Source organism: Hyaena hyaena, unplaced genomic scaffold (assembly GCF_003009895.1).
Source record: "Hyaena hyaena isolate Hyena2069 unplaced genomic scaffold, ASM300989v1 scaffold_65, whole genome shotgun sequence".
Classification (NCBI taxonomy): Eukaryota; Metazoa; Chordata; class Mammalia; order Carnivora; family Hyaenidae; genus Hyaena; species Hyaena hyaena.
In genome coordinates this window covers 1,364,146-1,386,808 of record NW_024080697.1, presented here as the reverse complement: position 1 = coordinate 1,386,808, position 22,663 = coordinate 1,364,146, and the positions used below count along the sequence as shown (strand labels likewise).

The window sequence follows — 22,663 nt, the reverse complement described above, 5'->3', positions numbered from 1 at the left end:
CCAGTAGCTTTCACGACAAGATGTATGTATTTAAACTCGCTCCAAGCAATTCCAATAATTGCGTCCAGACCCAACAGGAGACACCACCTCACAGGTGACACTGCCTGTCTTCCCACCGTGTATTAGCATCTTGGGGCTGGTTTCTACCACAGTCCAACCTCCTCCAGACCTGTGTTCTGCAGAAAAGGTGCTAAGGCCCTGCTCCCCAAGGGCCATGAAACACAGAGAAACAGCTGCCTCTTTAGGCCCAGTGCTTACACCAGTGGCCTTTAAAGGCTCAAATCAATCTGAGCCAGTCCACAGGAAGCCCCCTCCTCCCAATCTCCCCAGGCTCCAGCCCTGTGACCATGCCCCATCCCACTGCCGTGCTGGGCTAGAATCTACTCTAAATGACAAGGTGGTACAATGGTTCCAAGCAGCCGGGGAAGGTCGGCACAATCACAGCTGTTACTGTACCAAAATGGGGTGATGATGGGCAGGGTGAGGGTAAGCCTGTCTCGTCTATAACATACAGCTCAGGGGGAAATCTGCCCTCTCCCCCCTCCTACCCAGATCCCCTGGCCTGTGCTTTCTGGACGAGGTAGAAGAGGCATCTTGAAGTCCATGACAGCAGAGAATAAAGGTGTCATTTAAGAAGCAAAGCAGCACCTCTTAGCCTGTGGTCGACACCTCCACACAGGTATAATCGAGTGAGTGTGCACAACCAGGACAGAGGCTGCTCTGAGCTTGGGGGACACCATACCCTCCTGGCCCAGAACAGACTTTCAAAAGATACAAACTTGATCACATGGTCCCCAGTGGTTTCCCTATTATAGTGTACTGGCACAGGGGAGAAGCAACTCATCTCGGCAAAAGACTAATGGGAGAAAGGCAGGAATATTAACGAGCATCCATTAAGGCTCGCTCTCCCTCAAGCCTAAAGTAGATATTTGAGTGTAAGAAGGGTGCAGAGAAGGGGAGAGCCTGGCAGAATACCAAGAAAAGACCTGTGGCTGCTGGTTACATAGTGCCCTGTTTCCTTGCTTGAGGCCAACAACATGTGCCTGGCACCAGGCCAACCTGGGACCCGTGAGGGGACAGGGAGAAGACTGGTTTTCAGTTCCTGCATGGTTGGTGTGTAGGGTGCGTGGCTTCCTCCTAAAGGTCCAGTAGGAGGACTCTGGGATCCTCTACCGCTGCCTTGATTTTGCGGAGAAAAGTTACCGCCTCTCTGCCGTCAATCAGCCGATGATCATAAGTCAGTGCCACGTACATCATGGGCCGCACCTCCACCTGCAGGGAGGAGAAGGTGACAGGTGTGTCTGCAGCAGAGCAGAGGAAGCCCCACTGGAAGTGGGGTGAGGAGAAAGCACAGTCCACAGAGAAGGTTCTGGTTCCAGAGCTTTGCCTGATGTTACCTCTGGATACTTAGCGCAAAGCCCCCCCACCCCCACCTAAAGAAAGCTTAACCAAGAAAACAGTCTGCTCACAAGTGCCTTTTAAAAATATGCTCTGCCCTTTCATTCGTCTGTTATCTATTGGAAAAGTTTGTCCTTAAATTTTGACAGCCTGAAGTTTCTTCTTTAGGGCTACAATTTTAAGTAGTAACCAGAAATCCTTAAATCCTCTGAAATTGTATGCCAAGTTGGGTGTTAGAGCATTTTCAAGGGAGAAGACCTAGGACTGTTGGATTCACAAAAGGGAGTTACTACCCCAGAAGGGTTCTAAACACAGGAAATCCCAGAAAGTATTTTCCTACCAGTGTATCTTCTAGGCTAGCTCAAGACCCTCTGACGTCCTTCCCTGAACTCCCAGAGAACCACTAAACCTTCATACAACCCGGCAGCTCACAGACTCTCCATTGCAGTCCTCTGGCTCCCAGAGGCAGGGACCATGCTTCCAACTGTAGCCTCACTCCCCCCAGCACCTAGAGAATGGAGCTTACGGACCATTCCAGATGAAGGGGCAAGCCGCCTTCAGCTCCATGGTCCTCACACTTTAATGTGTATCAATCACCTGCAGTTTCTGCTTCATCACGTCTGGGAAAGGGTCCAAGACTCTGCATTTCTAACAAGTTCCCATATGATGCTGATCCACACACCACAATTTGAGGATCAGTGGTCTAGCTGTTAATCAGAAACTGAGAATGGAATTTATGTCTGAAATTACAGTGGATCTTTTATAAGGAATAGTAAGATTTCCCCTCCTCATCTAGGAGGAGATGCTAGGGCAGTAGCAGGGATGGTTCCTACCTTGCCTCCCACAGCCACTGGCCTATCAAAGATGGCATGCATGCCCAGGATGGCCGACTGAGGGGGGTTGATGATGGGCGTTCCAAAAAGTGAGCCAAAAACACCTCCATTGCTAATGGTGAAAGTACCACCATCCATATCTTCAATAGCAAGTTCATTCTTTCGAGCCTAAAAATGAAAATTGAAATGTAAGCTGTGACCCAACTCTCTTCACCTAAAACGCCTGGGGCCAGGGCTCCACCAGAGGAAAGAGCCAAGGCCCCGAGCCCCTTTCCTTCCTCAGCAGGCCTCCTCCTCCGAGGCTATCTTTTGGTACAAGAGCACGCGGAGCTCTGCCAGAGAGCTATTCCTCAGCTCCTGGGGGGACTGCCATTCTCAGGCTCTGTACTCCTGGAGCAAAGTGAGGCTCCACCTGCCGGAGCCCTGAGCCCTGCTCCCTGCGGAGTCCAGCCTCCTCCAGCCCCTCCTCCCCAACCCACCCAGCAGCGGACACACTTGCTGCTTTTCACTGTACCTTCTCTCCCAGTTCACTGATGGCTCGCTCGATATCTGCATAATTCATAGCTTCCACATTCCTGATGACGGGAACCACCAGACCCTGATGAGAGTGAAAAGCTGTTTTCAGGTGCAAATTAATAGTACCCTTTATAATAGTAACTCCTTTGATTCAAGCCAGGGTCTCCCTTCCCCACTGAGTAATTACTCCATGTGACTAGGAGTCTAAAATATTCAGGCTTGACATTAAGATAAAAGGATGTGGTGTGGTCAAAGTAGGTTACTCTTCTATTAACTCCCTTCTGAAAAGACAGGATTATAAAAATTATCTCCCCAGGGGTCTGCATTTTCATACAAAGGGAGAGTCTAAGAGCAGAGTCCCCCACCTCTTTCCCCAACATACCCGTGGGGTGGCCACCGCAACACTGATGTCGATATAATCCCTATACACCACCTCTTTGGCTGCGTCGTCAATCACTACGAGAGAGAACACACATTACATACAACTCCCCAAGCCTAGGCTACTACAGAAACAACTGTATTAATAGGATAAAAACCTGCAATGCGGGCTGACCAACCAGCCTGAAAACCACTGCACCACACGCAGCAGACAACTCTTAGTCCAGTTGTAATCAAGATGCCAACCAATCGGTTGTAACGTCTCCCAAGTGCCCCTTACTGAGCCTGAGCACACGAGTGCCCGTTCTGGGGGCAGCCTTCAGAAGGGCTCAATACACCCACTCGCATGGGATAGGTGTGCACTTGGTTCTTTTTCACTAGTTCCGCCCAAGCCCTCCCTTAACAGACAAGGGCCCAAAAAGGCAAACTAGCAAAGGGAGGGGTGGGAGTGCCACCCATTCCACTGCCTACTCTAACAGGTGAAGGAAGCCTCTTTCTAGGAGGCTTAGGAGGAAGCAGGGTAGTGGAAAACAGCAAACTTGCAGCTGAAAATCTAGGTCTAGTGCTGAGAAAAGACAAGCTTGGGAATCTTTTCCATAGAAAGTCTATGACTATGTTGTTAAATAAGCCACCAAGGAAAAGCATGTGAAGTGAGAAAGAGGCCAAGAGAACTCAGAATTGCCTACAAGTCCAGGCAGGAAGAAAACGATGGAGAGTCAATCAGGAAGCCTGAGAGGAATGGAAGAGACAAAGAGGCACACATCTGGGCAAAGCAAAGGCACCCCTCTACCTCCCCTCCACCTACCTAAACACACACCACTCAATGAAAGGGACTAGAGTTTCTATCTCTAGATCTTTAGGGAACCTTGGCACTGCTGAGGATTGCAAAAAGTGTCACTGTCCCCTCTCCAATCTTCCAGGGAACAGAGAAGCGTCTCAATAGGAAAGAACTGCTTGTTAGATCAACATTGCAATGACGTGGGTGAGCAGCAACTAAGGAAAATGAGCACCAAGTCCACGGGAGAGGGGCCGAGCCCAAGGCCTCCCATGAGGTTCAGTGACCAGAAACCAAAGGTCACCCTGGGACCTATGCCAAGTGTGAAAGTCAGGCCCCAAGATGCCAGGGCCCATGGGAAGGCTGGTGCTAGACAGAACATGAGCTTCCACCCTGACCTGAGAAGACTGGAAGGCTGGGCTTGCTCAGAGCTGCCTGATGGCAGAGCAGCTGCCAAACTATGAGCCGGGAGGAGAAACCATTCTGTCCAGCTGGGGCAGGGGGGGTAGTGGGGTGATGGGGGGTGACATTACAAAGTAATCATGACACCATTTCAGAAAGGTGAATCAAGAAGTCCCTGGGGAAAGACACTCATGTTTTCCCAGGTAAGAAAGAGTTGTGGTGGGGTGGGGTGTGAGACAGCGACGGCGAGCGAGACAGCGACGGCGAGCGAGACAGCGACGGCGAGCGAGACAGCGACGGCGAGCGAGACAGCGACGGCGAGCGAGACAGCGACGGCGAGCGAGACAGCTAGCCGGTCTGTGCTTCCGCACAATCTCCCAGCATCTCCTGGGGTCTGGCCACCACAAACTCACCTGCATTTACAACAGGCTGCTCCTGCAAGGCGAAGGCTGAGGCCTTCACGAATGCTGACATGAAACCTAGTTTGAGGTTATGTTTCTTCAGAAAAGCATCTTTGTGCCGAGCCCTCATCTCCTGGATGTTACTGCAAAAACAAAACAAAGTGACCACAGAGCCTTTATTTTGACTTTCATACCAGCTTCTAATTCCGTGTACACAATTGGGTAAACATTTTCCCCTTACTATGGACCATCTACCTAAGTTCAAGTTTTGAAACAGTCCAGCAGAGGTCAATAGAATAACCTTATTCCTTTACAAAACCTGGAATCAAAGGAATTGGTCCAATCAGTCTTTAAGGTGGGCTGAGTCCCTTATCAGGCTCCTTCTTGGTCCAGAAGTCAGATTTCAAGGACAGGTTCTATGAACAAGAGATCACACAGCACACCAACATCCTTGCCTGGATGAGAAAGGAACTTCTAGCTACACTAAAACCATGAGCTCTCTCTTCTGAAGAAAAATTGTTTTAAGCATAAACAGTCTATAAAATAAACAATGTTCTTTTTATTTGTTACAATTATGTCCCAAAAATCCACACCAAACTTGATTATGACTTTCTTGTGACCCTCTTCCAATCTCCTAAATAATGAAGACAAAAAAATGAAACAAAAACCAAACTAAAAACCTCCACAGGTATTCGGGCTCCATGTGAGCAAAAGCACTCATGACTATATATGGCCAGATACAGCCCAGTGGCATCTTAGGCTCATGGGAAAGTCAACAGATTCCTTCTTCATCTTCCCAGGGTTAGCAGTTCCATAGATTTGTTCCTTCAAACAGGTGCTAACACCCACCACATGTAAGGGACAAGGCTGGGCTTCGAAATACAAACATAATAAAGACACAGCCCTTGCCCTTATTATCAGTTTAATGGATGGGATTTCCTTGGCATTTAGAAAAGTAGGTATGTGTGGACCTAAGTTATTAGAGTACAAGCAGCAGGCCTTCTGAGAAGCCTTTACAACGTAAACAGCCTTTGTAATTTAGGACGGAGTTTTCCAGATGTACCACATACATACTGCAGTTAGTGGGGAAATGGTTTTCCCATCATTTTGTTGCAGAAAACTCAATATTTATCGGAATACAGTTCCATGATGGAAACTGAATTTAACTTTATCTCAGGCCTAAACACTCAGTTTTCCTTTTCTCCCCATAATGGCCTAATTTGACATTAGCACGAAAGAAGATGGTATAACTTTAACTCCCCCTTCAGACCGTTTGCCTTTGAAAAAGAAGTTTTCCTAGGGAGGGCTGATTGGGTTTAAATGTTTGTTTTCCTGAGTCTAACCTTATTTAGTGCTAGGATTACCACCCTAAAGACATTACTGGTTCCCAAGACACAAGAGCTGCAGAAGAGGGCAAGAGACGTGATAAACATCTCTGCTCTCAAACCTGCCCAAATGCTATTGTCTGGTCATTAAGTAGTTTCTATTTCAGAGCTCTGCCCTTGGAGGCAGGGGCTGGGACAACAAGCCAGAGGAGAAGGCCTCAGAAAGGCCTCTTATGGGCAGCTGATCAGCATAAGACCCAAAGGGCACTCGATCTAAACCACATTACTGACTGCTGTGAGACCCCAGGCCATGGTTAAGTGACACCTCGATTAGCTGCTGAAAGGTGATCCAGCTACTGCACTTACCTTCCAATCAAAGCTGTTGGGCCAACTGCATCTTTCAAGGCCACAAATATTTACATGTTTTGTCTTAAGGAATTAGGTAGAATTTCAAAGTCCAATTCAATTTGTGTACAATTTGGCCCTAATGCACTGAAACATAAGCTGCAGCCTTTGTGACTCATTAGTCAAGGTCCTTCCCTATGTCCTATGGGTGGGAAGGAGAGAAATCTTTTGCTTGAATGACATCCAGTCTTTGTAGGAAGCTTCACAACAGAATGGAGAACATCTTGTGAAATAAGCCACGGAGCCCTACTCTGAACAATGCCATAGCACACGGTCAAAACACCATTCCCTTCTCTATATTTTTAAGATCCCTTCAAAAGAAAACAAATTTCCCTAATGAAAAGTAGGTTAGTAAACACTTAGAATAAAAAGAAGCAGAGATAACCTGAAGACCTCATGGTTTTCCTCGGGAGTTAAATATAAACTTTTACCCCCGGCATTCAAAACATTCCAAAGTATGGATCCAACTTCCTTTCCCATTCTTTTCTGCATATTCCTCACATCAGGTGTTTCTCAAGTGTATACTTTCCTGATACAGGGAAGTATCCTGTACTTTCCTGTGTCAGGTCCATGTTGTTTGTTTACATCATCTGGAATGAACTTTCCCCACAATGTTACTTGTGTCAAAATGCTACCTGATCTTAAGCCTATTAAAAATCTCTTTCCTGGGGCACCTGGTTAGCTCAGTTGGTGAAGCATGTGACTCTTGATCTCAGGGTTGTGAAGTCAAGCCCCACACTGGGTGTAGATTACTTAAAATCTTTTTTTTTTTTTTTTAAGTTTACTTATTTTGAGAGAGAGCAAGAAAGAGGCGTGGGAGGGGGAGAGAGAGACAGAGAGAGAGAAAGACAGAGAGAGAGAGACAGACAGAGAAAGAGAGAGAAAGACAGAGAGAGAAAGAGAGACAGAGAAAGACAGAGAGAGAAAGAGAGACAGAGAAACAGAGAGACAGAGAATCCTCAACAGGCTCTTTGCTGTCAGCAGAGCCTGATGCAGGGTTTGAGTTCACAAACCATGAGATCGTGACCTGAGCCAAAAATCAAGAGTCAAGTGCGCAACTGACTGAGCTACCCAGGCGCCCCCCAAAAATAAAATCTTAAAAATAATATATCTTGGGGCACCTGGGTGGCTCAGTCAGTTAAGTGTCTGACTTTGGCTCAAGTCATGATCTCATGGTTTATGGGTTCAAGCCCTGCGTCAGACTCTGTGCTGACAGCTCAGAGCCTGGAGCCTGCTCAGAGCCTGGAGCCTGGTCTCCTTCTCACTCTGCCCCTCCCCCACTCATGCTCAGTCTCAAAAATAAACATTAAAGAAACAAAGTCTCTTTCCTCCAAGTATTGCCTGGCCCTCCCTACCCTATCTCTGCCCTACACCTCAAAAAGAAATGCTCTCATTTTCTCCACTTCATAGTTTTTGTACTCCTCTGATACTCTTTTCCCTAGATTTTACTTTGTGTTTATATAAACCACATGGTAAGCTCTAGAAGGGTAGGGCTCTTTCTCCCTTATCCTTGCAGGCCCTTCAAATATAATATAGCATCTTGTACACAGTAAGTACTGCAAAATTTAACTACATTCTTGTCCTCACAGTGCTGACACTTGTATACATCAAAACCTTGAAGAAAATGGGTGAGTCAACAGCTCACCATAGAAATGGGTATAATACTCAATTGTCCCTCTGGTTATCATTCTGAGGTTTTTACTTAAAAAACAAAACAACTTGCTTTTCATTTATCAAAGCTGGGAAGGTGAAAGCAATGACAAGCCTATGTCTTTCTACCACCCAAGTCTGAATCGCCTGGCAATGCACGTAAGGAGGAGCCGCTGTGAGAAAGCAGCAGAAATAGTGCGTTGGCTTGGAGTGTGCGGTCAAGGGTTCTACATCTCAAGGGTAGGCCCAGACATAAGCCTTGTTGGCTCAGCTGCCCTATCTCTACTTGGCAACTCGACACCAGTTATCAGGTCATCAGAGTTTCACACCATTATCAGCCTCATTTATTGGACATCACAAGATTCAGGTATAAAAGGCTAAGTTTTTTAAGTCACGGAGCAGGCAATCAGAGAATGACGCTAATGGGTCACTCTGTGTCAGTCAACAAACAGTGCATGGAAATCCCTCTTCTCGCTGTTAGTTTTGGAATTAGTGCTAGGTAGGAGCTGGGGCAAGTTCAAGTGTTCTCCAAGGAGAAGGGGATAGGGAGTAAGAGGACTAGAGCGCTCACCTCATGTCAATCTCGTTGAAAGTAGTCAGCATCGCACATGTATTCTGGGCCTCCTTCAGACGCTGGGCAATGCGCTGCCGCATCCTATTCATCTTCTCCTGAAAGTGGGACAAGTATTGACAATCTGATCTTTCTGGATCAAGCCCTCCCCATTCAGTCCGAGGGAGCACTCAGCTTACAAGGACTGGATAGTCAAGGATGACAGCAATTAAGCACAAGAGCTCCAGGCTCTGTCTTGTCTGTGGTGGCTTTGTTCCTCTGAGCAAGAATGAGGAGACCGGGACAAAAACTACTCACTCAGACGTGCCTGCATTTGACCAAGAATGGAGGCTCAGGAAATGGTTTGATTTAAAAACCAAAACCAATTTAAGAAAAGGAAGAGTGTGGTATAGGGCTAGCCAGCCCAAGAATCACCACCAAAAGGACAAGTTCTGGTGATAAAGACTTGCATGAAAACAGCTACTGTGGAATGGAAACTCACAAGCAACACACTTTGAGGGTACAGTATTTTTAGGAGGTATTCTCAGGCAGAGGAACCCACACTCTTGACCATACTTCCTTGAGGTTTTAGGTCTACCCCTGACAGCTACTGCTACTATGTAGCCTTTAGCTAAGTGTCCCTGAGGGGCAGGAACGGAGCTCACCAAACCACCTCTCTGCAGTGTGGGTTACTGGGGGAGGGAGGGCGCACGTTACTAAGTTCCTGTCTCGTGCAAATATTTCACTCAACCAAGGCCTTTGAGTGGTAGCACAACACAGTAGGAAAAACCACTGGACAAGTAAATGTTCAAGACTTTGGGTTCTAGTCCTATCATCTGACCGTTATGTGACTGTGAACAAGTCACTTCTTAAACTCAGTTTCCATGAGCCGTCAGCCATTCAAACGCAGGCACCACAATGTCCGCACTCCACTAATCTCAACACTGCCCCTCTGCCTCTTCCTGGAAGTGGTCCCGAGGCTTACCCGATGTTCTGAACGCAGGCCTTTGCCAGCCCCTGGCTCAACTACTGGAGGGGCAGCAGTGGGTTTTACTGCAGACACTGAAAAAGAAGATACTGTACAGCTGCATCAGAAAATCAGAGAAACATTCACTGATGAGTGCCAGTGCTTTCATACTGTACTGTCACTTAATCCTTAAGATATTGTGAGGTGTACCAGTACCATTCCCACTTCACAGGTGAATGATCTGCTCAGAGAAGTAACTTCCCTAAAGTCACACAGCTGTAAACAGAAAGATGGGATCCAAATCCAGGTCTTCTGATACAGGCTACAGTTCCTTCTACAAAGCAGTCAATGGAGCCTGTTCAGAGCCATGATTGGTCTCCGATTCTGCCCTGCGAGGGAACATGACACGAGAGATGTTCTTCTCCCCCACAGACACACGTGGGAGGTGGAGGCTTACCGGGTTTGCTAGCAAGAGGTTGTGAGGGTGAGGGCACTGGTGGCATCTGAGTGGGTATGGGTGCTGCAGGGGGAGGAGGAGCTGCCGATGCTGCAGGCTCTGCTTTTGGGGCTGCAGCAGCAGCAGCTTCTGCTGGCTTGGCCTTAGCAGGAGCAGCTGAAAAACAAAAACAGAAGACATTGGTGCTGTCTGGAATGAAAAGCAACCAAGTCAGATACTAAGCAAGGTTTAGCAGTGAAAGCTCTATGTCCAATCATTTGACAAATTCTACCCGGGCATCTGCCATATACACAAGGCACTATGAAATGTACAAAGGACACGAGGCACTATCCTTCCATTTCCCAGTGCTCCTAGATGTCCTACATTACATAACCGACTTAATTCAGCTACCTTCCTGATTTCACAAGTATCGACTGATTGTCAAAATTTAGCAAGTACTTTCGCAGCACCTACTAAGCCTACGGCAATGTAAACTTCCAAGCAAAAGAAACCCAGGCAATTGAAGATGTTGATACATATACATGAAAGGAACACGTTTCTAGTTATGGGAATATTGACAGGCTCTTCTATTATAACATCACATGTGGAAGAATACGCTCAACTATTAAAAGTCTAAAATAAAGGCTCAAAGAGTTCAAAGCATTTCATCTAGCATAATGCTCATAAGTCAATGAGAGGTGGCCAAGCCATAAATTCACAACTTTAAATTATATGTGTATTTTGAGTTTATCCAACTGTACATATCTGGTTTCATATTTAAATAAGAACATTTTTTTTAAGGAATAATCAGGAGATGGAATTCTTCAACTGGAAAAATCGATCTTATTCCCTAGCCTTCTAGGGAATTATCTCAGCCTGATCTCAGCTTGATTAATTTCAATGATGCAATCTACCATCACTCTGCCTAACTTTATTGATAACGAGAAATAGACTTTAGCAGTCACAGCACTTAACTAAGAATCACAAAACCAGTTATTTTCTTTTCTAACCCCACATACTGACCGTAAGGTCCCATACAATTCATTTCCTTATTTCTCATTTCTTACAAATGAGAAAAGAGAGGTGGAAAAAACATGCTGAATTCTCCAGAACAGACACCATGAAATATTACTTCTTCTCACTTTAGAACAGTGGCTCTCAGCCCTGGCTTTGTATCAGAATCACTTGGAGAGCATTAAAAAAAACCCAAAACAAACTATAATAACCAGGATCTGATAACACCAGATTTAATATATCAGAATCCCTGGACCATGGAGTCTAGGCATTTGTGTGATTTTAAAACCCCATGTGGTTCTGATGCCGGGGCTGGGGAGAAGGTAAAAAAAAAACAAAAACACGATCTTTGGAATCTTCTTCATTCTATTATACCTTTAAGAAAAGGTCCAGCATAAGAAAATACACATAACGAGCAGTTATTACTAGGTTTTGTAAAATATCCCTTTCTTCTAGAACTTTATATTTAAAGTGCCCACTATATAAATACCACCTTAATCCCTCAACTAACAGCAACTGGAATGCCAAGTAGTCTTTGGGGTATCAAGGAATTAGTACATTATGCTCAGCCCCAATTCCAAGGGGGAACACTGGAGACCTTGACAAGCAGGAGAACTTCTTTACCGCCAGTTTTCCTGAGCGTGAAAAGAGGAGTGCCTCCTTCTACTTTTCCCCCATCAGGTACCAAAAGCGCTTCAATCACGCCATTTGCTGGTGATGGGACCTGCACAGATGTCTGGAAAACAGGGACAGATGGAGAAAGGGTTCACATTTTTACTCAGCATTAGAAATTTAATTGTCTAGAATCTCCAATGAGTCACAAGAGTTGCAAAACAGATATACAAAACTCTGCATAAGGAAACACCAAGGCCACACCTGAAGACTAATGAAGAGTAGATGCTATTATGAAGATTCACCCTTTGTCCTTTCTCAGAAACATTAAAGCAACGTTCAGTTAATGTGTTTCCAAACAGCTCATGCATGAGCACAAGTGCGCACAGGTGTGTACCCCCCCACTATAAAATTAAAGCTACTAAAGTACATAATACATATACGGAGAACAATCCAAAAGTAAACCTTTAAGGCTTTTTTTCTTTTTAATGAGCTATTCCAACACTTTTACAATGGAGGTTAAAGCAAATTAAAAATTATCTTTAAACAATTAAGTCCTTGTGTGTTTTTTCTTTAATTAGGTTAATAAAGCAAGGGGAGACCATGAAAAATTACACTAATAGAGGACAAGCCTACCTTGTCAGTTTCAATCTCACAAACCACTTCATCTTCTGCAACAGTGTCTCCAACAGCTGAAAAGACAGTCAAAGGCCACCTGTTAAGTGGGAAGGACTCCAGTAGCCACAAAATCCCCTTTGACAGGTATGTTAGAAGACCTTTTTCCTATAGGGCCAGGAAAAATTACACTGCATGTAAAGAGAAGGAAGGAGCCCAATTACTGGGGCAGAGAGGGGACAGCAATGACAACTTTATAAAGTATTTAAACTTAAATCAGTAAGGCCTGAAATCTTACCTTTCTCCCACCTAACATCTCCCTCTGTGACAGATTCTGCAAACGCTGGGGTTTTGACTGTAATCACATCATCCTCTAGGAAAAGAGCAAAAAAGGAAAATCACATGTAGTCCATATTTTTCATTTTTAATTAAATTCAATTGTTGCTCTTCCCATTAAAACGCCATTTCCAAGCAGGCAAAGAATTGAAAGCTGGTACTTACTGCACACAGCTGTAGTCCTGAAGAAGCGGACACTGAAGACATTACTGTTGTTAATACTACAGAAAACACAAAAAAAGTAAACTCCTTTAGTGGGTGAAGCATTCACATTTTAGTCTAGAGAAGGCACCATAGATCACTTTCCCTTTAAATCAGTGATTCTCGGCCAGGGGTGCCCATCAGTGTCACCTAAGGGAACTTTTTCAAAGCATATATGTCCAGGCCCCATCCCCAGAGATTCTGACTCAGCAGGTCTCTGGCAGAGCCTGGATGACTTGGTGCTCTAAGTGGTAAGCTCCTCAGGCGAGTCCAGAACCCTGTGCTGAAGTGAAATGTCACGTCTCACAAAATAGAGACTTACATCTGGTTCAGTGAAGAAAAAGATAAGCATCTTGGTCCTTTGCACACCCACCAAAATGAACTGGCTTCCTGATTACGTTCTTCTTAACTAAATCCACCTAAGATAAACTGCGTGCCCTGGCAGTACATGCCATTGTGCCACAAACAATGAAATTTTTGCCTGCAGAATTATAGACAGATCAGATATGGCAGCAAGATGAGACAGTTACTAGGTATTAAAACAAGATGTTATGGGCGAAGGGTGGGCGGGGAGGGGAGTGGCACAGAACCACCAAAAAAGTCCTAGAAGATCTCCTAGTCTGTTCTCCTGCTCGGAGGTAGCACACGGGTCCATTCTGGACTCACTCAGGATGAACCTCAAAAGACCAAGGTATTTTCCAATATGGCACAAACTTCATATAATGTAAACTAGAGAATGAGACCACCTTACATGCACAAAAGCATTAAGAGTGGTTAACTCTGGAGAGTGGGAGATGTAGATATATATGGTATCCATGGTTATCTGTTACACACATACACATTTGAGAATGACTAAGACCGATGGGGACTTTCACTTTCTATACTTCAGGACTGTCTGAATATTCTACAAGAAACACCTTTATGATATGAAAGTTAAATAGATGTAAGTTGCCTTTTGTTTTTATTTATTTAATGTTTACTTATCATGGAGAGAGAGAGACACACACAGAGTGTGCGTGGGGAAGGGGCAGAGAGAGAGGGAGACACAATATCTGAAGCAGGCTCCAGGCTCTGATGTGTCAGCACAGAACTGGACCTGGGGCTCGAACTCACAGACCATGTGATGACCTGAGCCGAAGTTGGACGCCTAATGGACTGAGCCACCCAGGTACCCTTAAGTTGTCTTTTGATATTTTTACTATCATATGTCAAAATAACTATACGGTCTATGTAGAATCAAGGGGAAAATGTATGATATCTTTAAAGGAGCACAGAACACAAAGTGATCTGCATAAAGTCTATAATTATGTGTAAGCACACGTTCATGGGCAAGAACTAGTGGGTAATGTGCAACTGTAGAGACTTCTCTGTGAGAACACTCAAGAACCTGGAGCACTAGCTGTGTCCCAGGGAAAGGAACTTGGTGGCACTGTAGGTCAAGGGTAAAGTCTCTTTTCACTTCTGAATCATGAAAACCTAAGATGTTTTATGATAAAAGGGTTTTTAAAATAAAGTGGGTACCTTATTCACAGAAAACAGACAAAAGACAACACAAAAATAGTTATAAGCTTAGGGTGATCTCACCCCTCAAGTTTAGTGTTTTGCTTTTTTTTAATAATTTACTTTCAGACAGTTATTTGTTGTATTTATTGCATAGAAATTTGTGGTTGTTCCAATTTCCATTCAAATTGCAGATGAGGGGCACCTGGGTGGCTTACTCGGTTAAGCATCCAGCTCTTGGTTTCGGTTCAGGTCAGGTCATGATCTCATGGTTTGTGAGACTGAGCCCCACGTCGGGCTCTCCACTTATGGTGTGGAGCCTGCTTGGGATTCCCTTTCTCTCCTTCTCTCTCCACCTCTCCACCCCTCCCCAGCTTGTGCTTTCTTAAAAAAAGAAACAAAACATATTATATGTTCACTGTAGAATATTTGGAAACAGCAAAAACAAAAACAAAAACCATACACTAAAAATACAGAATCACTTTATAACCGGTGTTTCCCCACTTATCATAGTGTGAACATGTTAACATGACATAGCTTAACCAATCCCGTTTGGCCACTTTGAGAGACATCTGGGTGTACCAGGAGTTCTTTAGTATAGATCTTTAGAAATGGAACTGCTAGATCAAAAAATACACAGTTCAAAGACTCATGAATGTAACTGTCCTCAGAAATTCAGAACTCAGAAATTCATTCTTTTAGTAGTAAGTGCATCATTTTCTCAGTTGAAAAGAAAATCCCATTGTGATGCATGGTGGAGAAGGAACTAATCTGTTGACGCTTCACTTTAAAGAGTCTCCCTAGACAGAAAGTAGCGTGATAGCTGTTTAACGGATAACTAGAGAGCATCCTCTTACCACTGCCCTGAAAATACTTGGAATGCAAAGTGGCATTAAGCAACATTCATAAGCAGAAGTTAATCTGAAACACACACGGGTGGCCTTTCTCCAAACTGCATTATGCAATAATAGCATTCCCTCCGAAGTAGTCAAAGTCCCAGGACTCAACTGACTAGTCTTTTGCTTTTACGGTTTCGAAAACGAGTAACTATGCTACCAAGAGGATGCTCTAAATGTCCACAATAAATGTAAACCTCCAGCCCTTCGGCAGCATCTATATCCAACCAGAATACTTAGGAGTCCCCCGTATATCTATTCCCACAAAGAGCAGGTTCCAATTTCACCTTCTTTATAATCTAGACACCTGAGGACAAGCACACTCTTGGGCCAGCACTTGACAGGAGGTTGAAGCTCAAGGCAGATCACACATCATAAATCAACAAGGTTAGGTCTAGAGAATCAACATAACCACCTTGATATCCAGGATTGGAAGCCAGTGAAGAAAGTAAATGGTCAAATTTAGAACTAAGTCTTAAATACTCTGTGGCCACACATTTGTGCTCCCCAGTGATACTTACACAATCTTCCTGCTGTCAGGGTAACCTGGTCCCTGACATAAGGAGACCCCTGCAAGAAACAAAACAAAACAACTCTTATCTTATACAGGTTACCTGCTGGGAATGGAAAAGTCTGTTCATCTCCTAACTCTGAGATAGAACAAGTGTAGGCACCAATATAATCTCTATCATACAGAGTCCTGCTTCTCAATGGCAGAGAGCAACAGGTATGTGGAATAGAGAGCGGGTATATGTTCGAAGAGGAAAGGGAAGAATTCTAAGGGCAAAGCCTGAAGTAGTTTTAGAATCTTATTTAACTTAAAATTCATAAATTTTCATTATCCTTTTATATTTTCATAATAAAACTTTCCTACTCCCTAAGTGTTCAAATATAATTGAAGCTTGAGAAAGACACATTATGGTTTATCTTGTGACTACACATAGCCTAATCTGAGAAGCAGTGGGGATGTTTGGTCTGGGTTTGTTTCCCTGGTTACTTACAATGCATGAAGCTGAAAGTTTTACTACCTAAACTCTACTAGCAAAGACTGGGCCACTTTAGGCCCAGAGTTTCCAGTTTGCCCCAGTACCCAGCAAATCACTGTCCCTCCTTTCAGTCTGTCTTCCCATGATCTCCCTGAGGTCTTCCCCTCTGGTCAAACTCAACAAGGTGGGAACCCCTTTCTGTCCCACCAAATGTCCTAACCACAGATAACGGTACTTCCCCAACTGACAACTAATTACTACAGTGCAGCTGCCTCACCTGAACATATTCTTTCAGAGCTCTTCATTCTTTCAGATTATCAATTTTTTTTAAATTTTTATAGTTTATTTATTTTTGAGACAGAGAGAGACAGAGCATGAGTGGGGGAGGGGCAGAGAGAGAGAGGAAGACACGGAATCTGAAACAGGCTCCAGGCTCTGAGCTGTCAGCACAGAGCCCGATGTGGGGCTTAAACCATGAACCATGAAATCTGACCTGAGCTGAAGTCAGATGCTTAACCAACTGAGCCACCCAGGTGCCCCAGATTATCAATTCTTTCTAAACCAAGGGCTCAGGAGACACCAAACAGCTCTCTTATGCACCCTCCTCCCCCAAATCTCTACAAGGTTTCAGAGTCAAGTCAGTCACTTCAGCAGTCAATGCCTCTGCAGCACAAATCCCAAGTATAGCATATCTTTGAGCTAGTACAGCCAGCAGCAAGTTATAGTGCTTTAGGGTTTACCAAAAGCTTTCACAGGGATGCCTGGGTGGCTCAGCTGGTTGAGCATCTGACTCTTGATTTCGGCTCAGATCATAATCCCAGGGTCATGGTATTGAGCCCTGCATCTGGCTCCTCACTAAGCATGGAGCTTAAAATTCTCTTGCTCTCTGCCCCCTTCCCTTCTCCTGCTCTCTAAAAAAAAAAAAAAAAAAGCTTTCACATAAATGACCTCATTTTGATTTTCATGTCTCATACCTCCCTAAAGTAGAACGACCATTTGTCATTATTCCCATTTCATACATAATTAGGGCTTCTGGGGGTTTAAGTGACTAGCCCAAGGTGAAGCCTTGGAACACAATACAAACCCCAAGTACAAGGTTCTTTCCATTGTCCTGCCAGTCTACACATGGAAAAAAGGTTAACTTTTAGGATTCCTAGTTTAAAAGAATATTTATTATTCAGAATCCACTACGAGCTCTCACTCTGCTAGGTGCCTATGTTCTCATGACTCTCAGGATAAAGTCCAAAAACTTTACTCATTCCTATACTGTCCAGCCCTCCCTATCTTTCCAGCCAGACAGGCTTCCTTTCCATTTCTAGGACCGGTTAAGTCCCTTCCTGCCTGAAAACCTTTGTACAAGCAATTCCTTTTGCCTGTAATATTGTTTTCTTGGCCAACTGCTATGTATTCTTTAAGACTTGGCCTAAAGGTCACCTCTTCTGAGAAGCCTTTACTGACATTCTCACCACACTCTCCACCTTCCCAAGCTGGGCGACATCCCACCCTTTCATTATACCCTGCACTTTTCGTTCAGTCATCACAATGTAATTGTGTCCAGATAGGTGCATAAATGCATATTTGCTGTCTTTCCAGCTAGCCCTTAAGATCTCGGGGGGCATCCCGGTCACCTAGCACAGTGCTTGGCATGTAGTAAGAATAAGCCATCTGTTGAGCATATGAGTAAATGACAACATGGTGGGTTAAGAGTTTAGGCTGAGGAGTCAGGTAGACCTGGCTTGACCAATAGTTGGCCGAGTAACCTTGGTGAAGGCACTTACCCCTTCTTGGGTAATGCATTTTGTAAAAGAGAATGCCTCTTTTATGGTTTCTTGGTGATTAACTGCAAAATGCGCAGAAAGCACTCCAAACAATGCCTGGCACACAGAAAGCTCACCACAGGATCACCTCATTCAACAAACATCAATGCCAGTCATATAAAAAATTATCAGGACAAAACCTAAATTCCCTCCAATAGTCTACATGCCATCTTCTATCTCATACCATTCCCTCCCTTAACCAAAATTCTCTGGCTCAATCACCTTTTTTCCAGTGTCAAAACACTGCCAAGCTCTTCCTTCTTCACGGGACTCTGCACATGCTATTCCTTTTCCTTCTGCTTTTCACTGAACTGGCCTCTGTCGCACCCTCTGGGTTGTAGCTTTAACGTCCCCTCCTAAAGAGGGCACTTTGGTCCACCTTCATTTGTTTCCTTCTCAGCACTTGACCAAAATTCAAGACCCCTCATTTGCTTAGCAATTTACACTCCGTCTTTCCTCCTAGACTGTAAGCTCCAGGAGAGCAAGACTTGTTAACTGCTATATCCCTACTGAGCACCCAGCACAGTACCTGACAGGAAGGAGAAACTCAGTAACTATGTGCTAAATGAATAGGTGACAGCTGTTCTTATTAAAAAATACTTTGTTTCACTTCTATATATCTGAACGTCATGGGGAGAAACATTAGCACCCGGGCTTCCTCACTTACTGCTCTGCCCAGGAAAAGAGCATGTTAGGTGAAGACACGGGCACAACTTACCAGGCAGGGAACGTCTCCCTAGAGGGCAGTTCCCCTGTTGAGAAAGAAGACATTATAGACGTCACCCAAGATGAAAGGAGGGAAGAAACAGCTTTTTAAGTACAGACTCAAAGCCGCCTGGGTGCTAGGGACAGGTGAATCTCATGACTCCAAAAGGCAAATGCAACAACCAGGGCCCTCAGTCGCAGCCAGCACACTAGGCCTGACAAACGATCTCAACTTCCCACCGGGGTTGACACCCCCTGACTAACGGGGGACAGGGGGCGGGTCCCGGATCCTGTCTGGACTCCGCCGCGCCGCCTCCCAAACTCGGAGTCTCGAGTCGGGCCGGGCGCGGCTCTGGGCGGCTCCTCAGTCCCCGGCGCAGAGGATGGGGCGGAGAAGGGGACGGGGCGCCGGCTGCTTCGGGAATGCTGGGGGCCGCTGGGCTCTGCAAGATGCCCCAAAGAGCAACTGTGGCCCCGGGCCGCCCAGTCCGCGGCCTCCGCGTCCCGGTGCCCTTGGTGCCCGGCTCGACCGACGCGCCGCGCCCCAGCTCCCCAGGCTGCCCTTGGCCCGCCGGCGGGTTTCTCACCAGCCGGAGCCCCGGCACGGCCGGACCGTACCTTCTGGAAGGCAGACAGCGAGCGGCTGAACGCCCGAGACACGCAGCGTGACCGGGACAGCATCGCGACAGCGGCGGAGCCGAGGGCGGGCGGACACCGGATATAGGGCCCGGCAGCAACCGGAAGTGAGGCGGGCCACTGCACCTGCTGCTCGGGGAGGGGTGTTCGGAGCGAACCACTGGCGGGTGGGGGGAACCGACCGGCAGCGCGAACCAGCCGCGGCCTCAGTCCCCCTGTCTGCACCAGGGTACAGCGGTGGGGCGCTCTCGGAGCCCGCTGCACCGCCTGCCGGCCTGGGCCGGTCCTCCCGGGGTGCCTACGACTGTCCGGAGACCAGGCCGCCCCCGGAGCCCCGCCCTCCCCGACCTTTCCTCAGCTGGCCCTGAGCTTGGCGCCAGTCTCTCCTGGGACCCCGGACACCGTGCCTTTCCACCTCTGCTCTAGCGGAAAAGAGCGGGAGGCTGGCATGGGCTTTGAACTCGGACCTTGGCAGACATGCCAGCCTGATCTTATACTTGAGTGGCCCTAGGCAGATGACATTGCTTCCCTGAGCCTCGGGTTCCTCAGATATATATCAAAAAGCAAGTCACTTGCCTGCCTCTCTAACCCCAGAACAAAAAACAAAAAACAAAACAAAAAAAAAAAAACAACAAAAAAAACCCAGCCCCAAGGAACCCCTAAAGGTTCCCATTATACTTTTACCAGACGAAGATCAACAAATAGCCTTACTTCTGCAACGTCTCCTGATCTCCCCTAGTCTGACTCAAATTCCCTCCAGCCAAGCTAATTGTAACCCCGTACATCCTGTGCATTTTGGAGGTGGTTCATTAGCCACTCTATCCCTAGAATATAAACCACATAATTAGGGACCTTGTCTGTCTTGTTCACAGCTGTATCCCCAGCACTTAGAACAGAAATTGGCGTAGGTAGGTGTGTATTAACCATCCTGCGTGAAACCTTCAAAGTGAAAGCACATGGCACCCCCACGCTCATTAGTTTTCCCTCCCCTTCAATGCCCAGGCCCCTGAACATTCTAGCTCAGCTTCTTAATAGAAAAGGTTTTCTATAAGCTTTGGTGGAATTAAGAATGAATGAATGAATGAGCCACTGATGCCTGCTCATGTTGGTTGCTTCAGCTAAGTCATCTTGCCTGGTCCTCAGGCATCTGTATGGTGCCTTCATTCACTCAAACTCTGGAAGCTTCCACCTCAATTCTGCAAGGATGGGCAGAAGCCCTAAATAGAAACAGAGAAAACTTCTTTGCCCAGCTGCTGCCCCTGATCAAGTCTTCAGCATCTTTCACCTGGATTATTTTAAAAGCTTCCAAAAGGGACCTGGGTCTCCATTCTTTCTCTAACCCATCCTCCAGGTCAAAGATCCTTTTGAAACAAATCTAATCCTGTCACTCTTATGATTGAAGTTTTTCAATTGCTTCTATCAGTAGGATGAAGTCCAAATACCTTAGTTCGACCAAGCACCTGATAACCTAGCCTTTGGCTATGTTGTGATCCCGCCCTCTGATTTTCACAGGTGCTGAGGTTTCATTCTACAACTGTTGGCAATAGCCCCAGTGTGCTCTTTCACTCCTTCCCACCTTTGGGTGGGCTGGTCCCACCTCCTATTTGCCTAAGGACTTCTAATCATCCTCTAAATCTCTTTTGAATCCCTTTCCTAATAATCAGAGTTAACAGATACCTTTTCTGTGCTTCCAAAGCATTGTGCCCATATCTCTCCTTTGCATTATAATGTCCTTTTTGCCTGTCTGTCTCTGATCCTGGGCAGAGAAGAAGCAGGAAAGAGATGACTCTGTTCTGAATCCTGTGCACAGAACACAATGCCTGGCATGCTGTAGGTACTCAGTAAGTACAAGTGGAATTACTAAATATTGCCATGCTTATAAGACTGCTAGATGCAGCCAAAAAAGTCCCCAAACAGTAATCCCTTGCAGGGTTTGCTGTTAGTATTTCTTAGACAGCTATGGGGCGCCATAGAGGTTAAGCCTCTGATTTGGCTCAGGGCATGATTTCACGGTTGGGGGTTGGAGCCCCGTGTCAGTCTCTGCGCTGACAACTCAGAGCCTAGAGTCTGCTTCAGACTTTTTGTCTCCCTCTCTCTCTGCCTCTCCCTCGCTTGTGCTCTCTCTCTCAAAAATAAACATTAAAAAAAAAAAGTGGAGGAGTCTCAAATGCTGCTTCACTTTGTTTTAATATTTCTTAGGCAGCTACTTGATTGTTTCCACTTTAAGTAATTAGTTTGAGAGATTCCTATCTACAGTTTAGCAGTTCAGGCCTGGATGATGTGACAAAACATTTCTCCTGGAGTTTTAGTGATCACCCAAGTTAATCTCAGATGTGAGGATTTAGACACACACACATATGTGCTGGTGTGCACACACGCATGTACAGCATTGTGCAAAGTCTCTCTCAGAGGATAAAGGTTGAAATTGATTTCCTTGAGACTCATAAATGAGCTTCTGTGGAGTCCAAGTTGCAACCGAATAAGTTCCCACCCTCTTCCGGATTTAGAGCTTCCTAGCATATAGCATCATCTATCGGGACAGGAGTTATGAATATAAGTTCATAAACTCGTATTTGTAGCAGAGTTCAAAAGGGAATTTATTTTTTTACATTAAAAAATCTTAATTTGAATATAGTTAAACATACAGTGTTACATTAGTTTCAAGTGTACAATATAATGATTCAACAATCCCATATATCACTCAGTGCTCATTAAGATAAGTGCACTCTTTAAAAAACTTTTATTTATTTTTGAAAGAGAGAGAGATAGAAGAGGACAGAGAATCTGAAGTGGGCCCCATGCTCACAGCAGAGAGCCTGATGTGGGGCTTGAACTCATAAACCGTGAGATCATGACTTGAGCCAAGGTTGGATGCTTAACCAACTGAGCCATCCAGATGCCCTGACTCTTTTTTTTAATGTTCATTCATTTTTGAGAGAGAGAGAGAGAGCGCACAAGTGGGGAGGGGCAGAGAGAGAGGGAGACACAGAATCTGAAGCAGGCTCCAGGCTCTGAGCTGTCAGCACAGAGCCCGATGTGGGGCTCCAGCCCACGAACTGCTAGATCACGACCTGAGCCAAAGTCCCACAAACCACAAGACCATGACCTGAGCTGAAGTCAGACACTTAACCCACTGAGCCACCCAGGTGCCCTTAAGTGTGGTCTTAATCCCCTTCACCTATTTTACCCATCCTCCCACCACCTCCCCTCTGATAACCATCAGTATGTTTTCTATTGCTACGAGTCTGTTTTTTGGTTTGTCTCTTTCTTCCCTTTTGTTTTTATTCTTCAATTCCACGTATGAGTGAA

The 22,663-nt window shown here is 45.6% G+C and overlaps 1 protein-coding gene across 1 annotated transcript; it reads right to left on the bottom strand.

Annotated features, from left to right (window-relative positions):
- Window positions 1-8: 8 nt before the first annotated feature.
- DLST (dihydrolipoamide S-succinyltransferase) lies at window positions 9-19,425 on the bottom strand. The gene is made up of 15 exons (XM_039232265.1): window positions 19,337-19,425; window positions 18,732-18,765; window positions 15,732-15,780; window positions 12,779-12,834; window positions 12,576-12,650; window positions 12,299-12,354; window positions 11,675-11,786; window positions 10,058-10,213; window positions 9,619-9,695; window positions 8,655-8,752; window positions 4,716-4,846; window positions 3,130-3,203; window positions 2,746-2,829; window positions 2,232-2,399; window positions 9-1,272 (listed from the first exon to the last, which is right to left on the bottom strand). The coding sequence occupies exons 1-15, from the start codon at window positions 19,397-19,399 to the stop codon at window positions 1,138-1,140; spliced, it is 1,368 nt and encodes a 455-aa protein (XP_039088196.1). The 5' UTR covers window positions 19,400-19,425; the 3' UTR covers window positions 9-1,137.
- Between the last annotated feature and the right edge of the window lie 3,238 nt (window positions 19,426-22,663).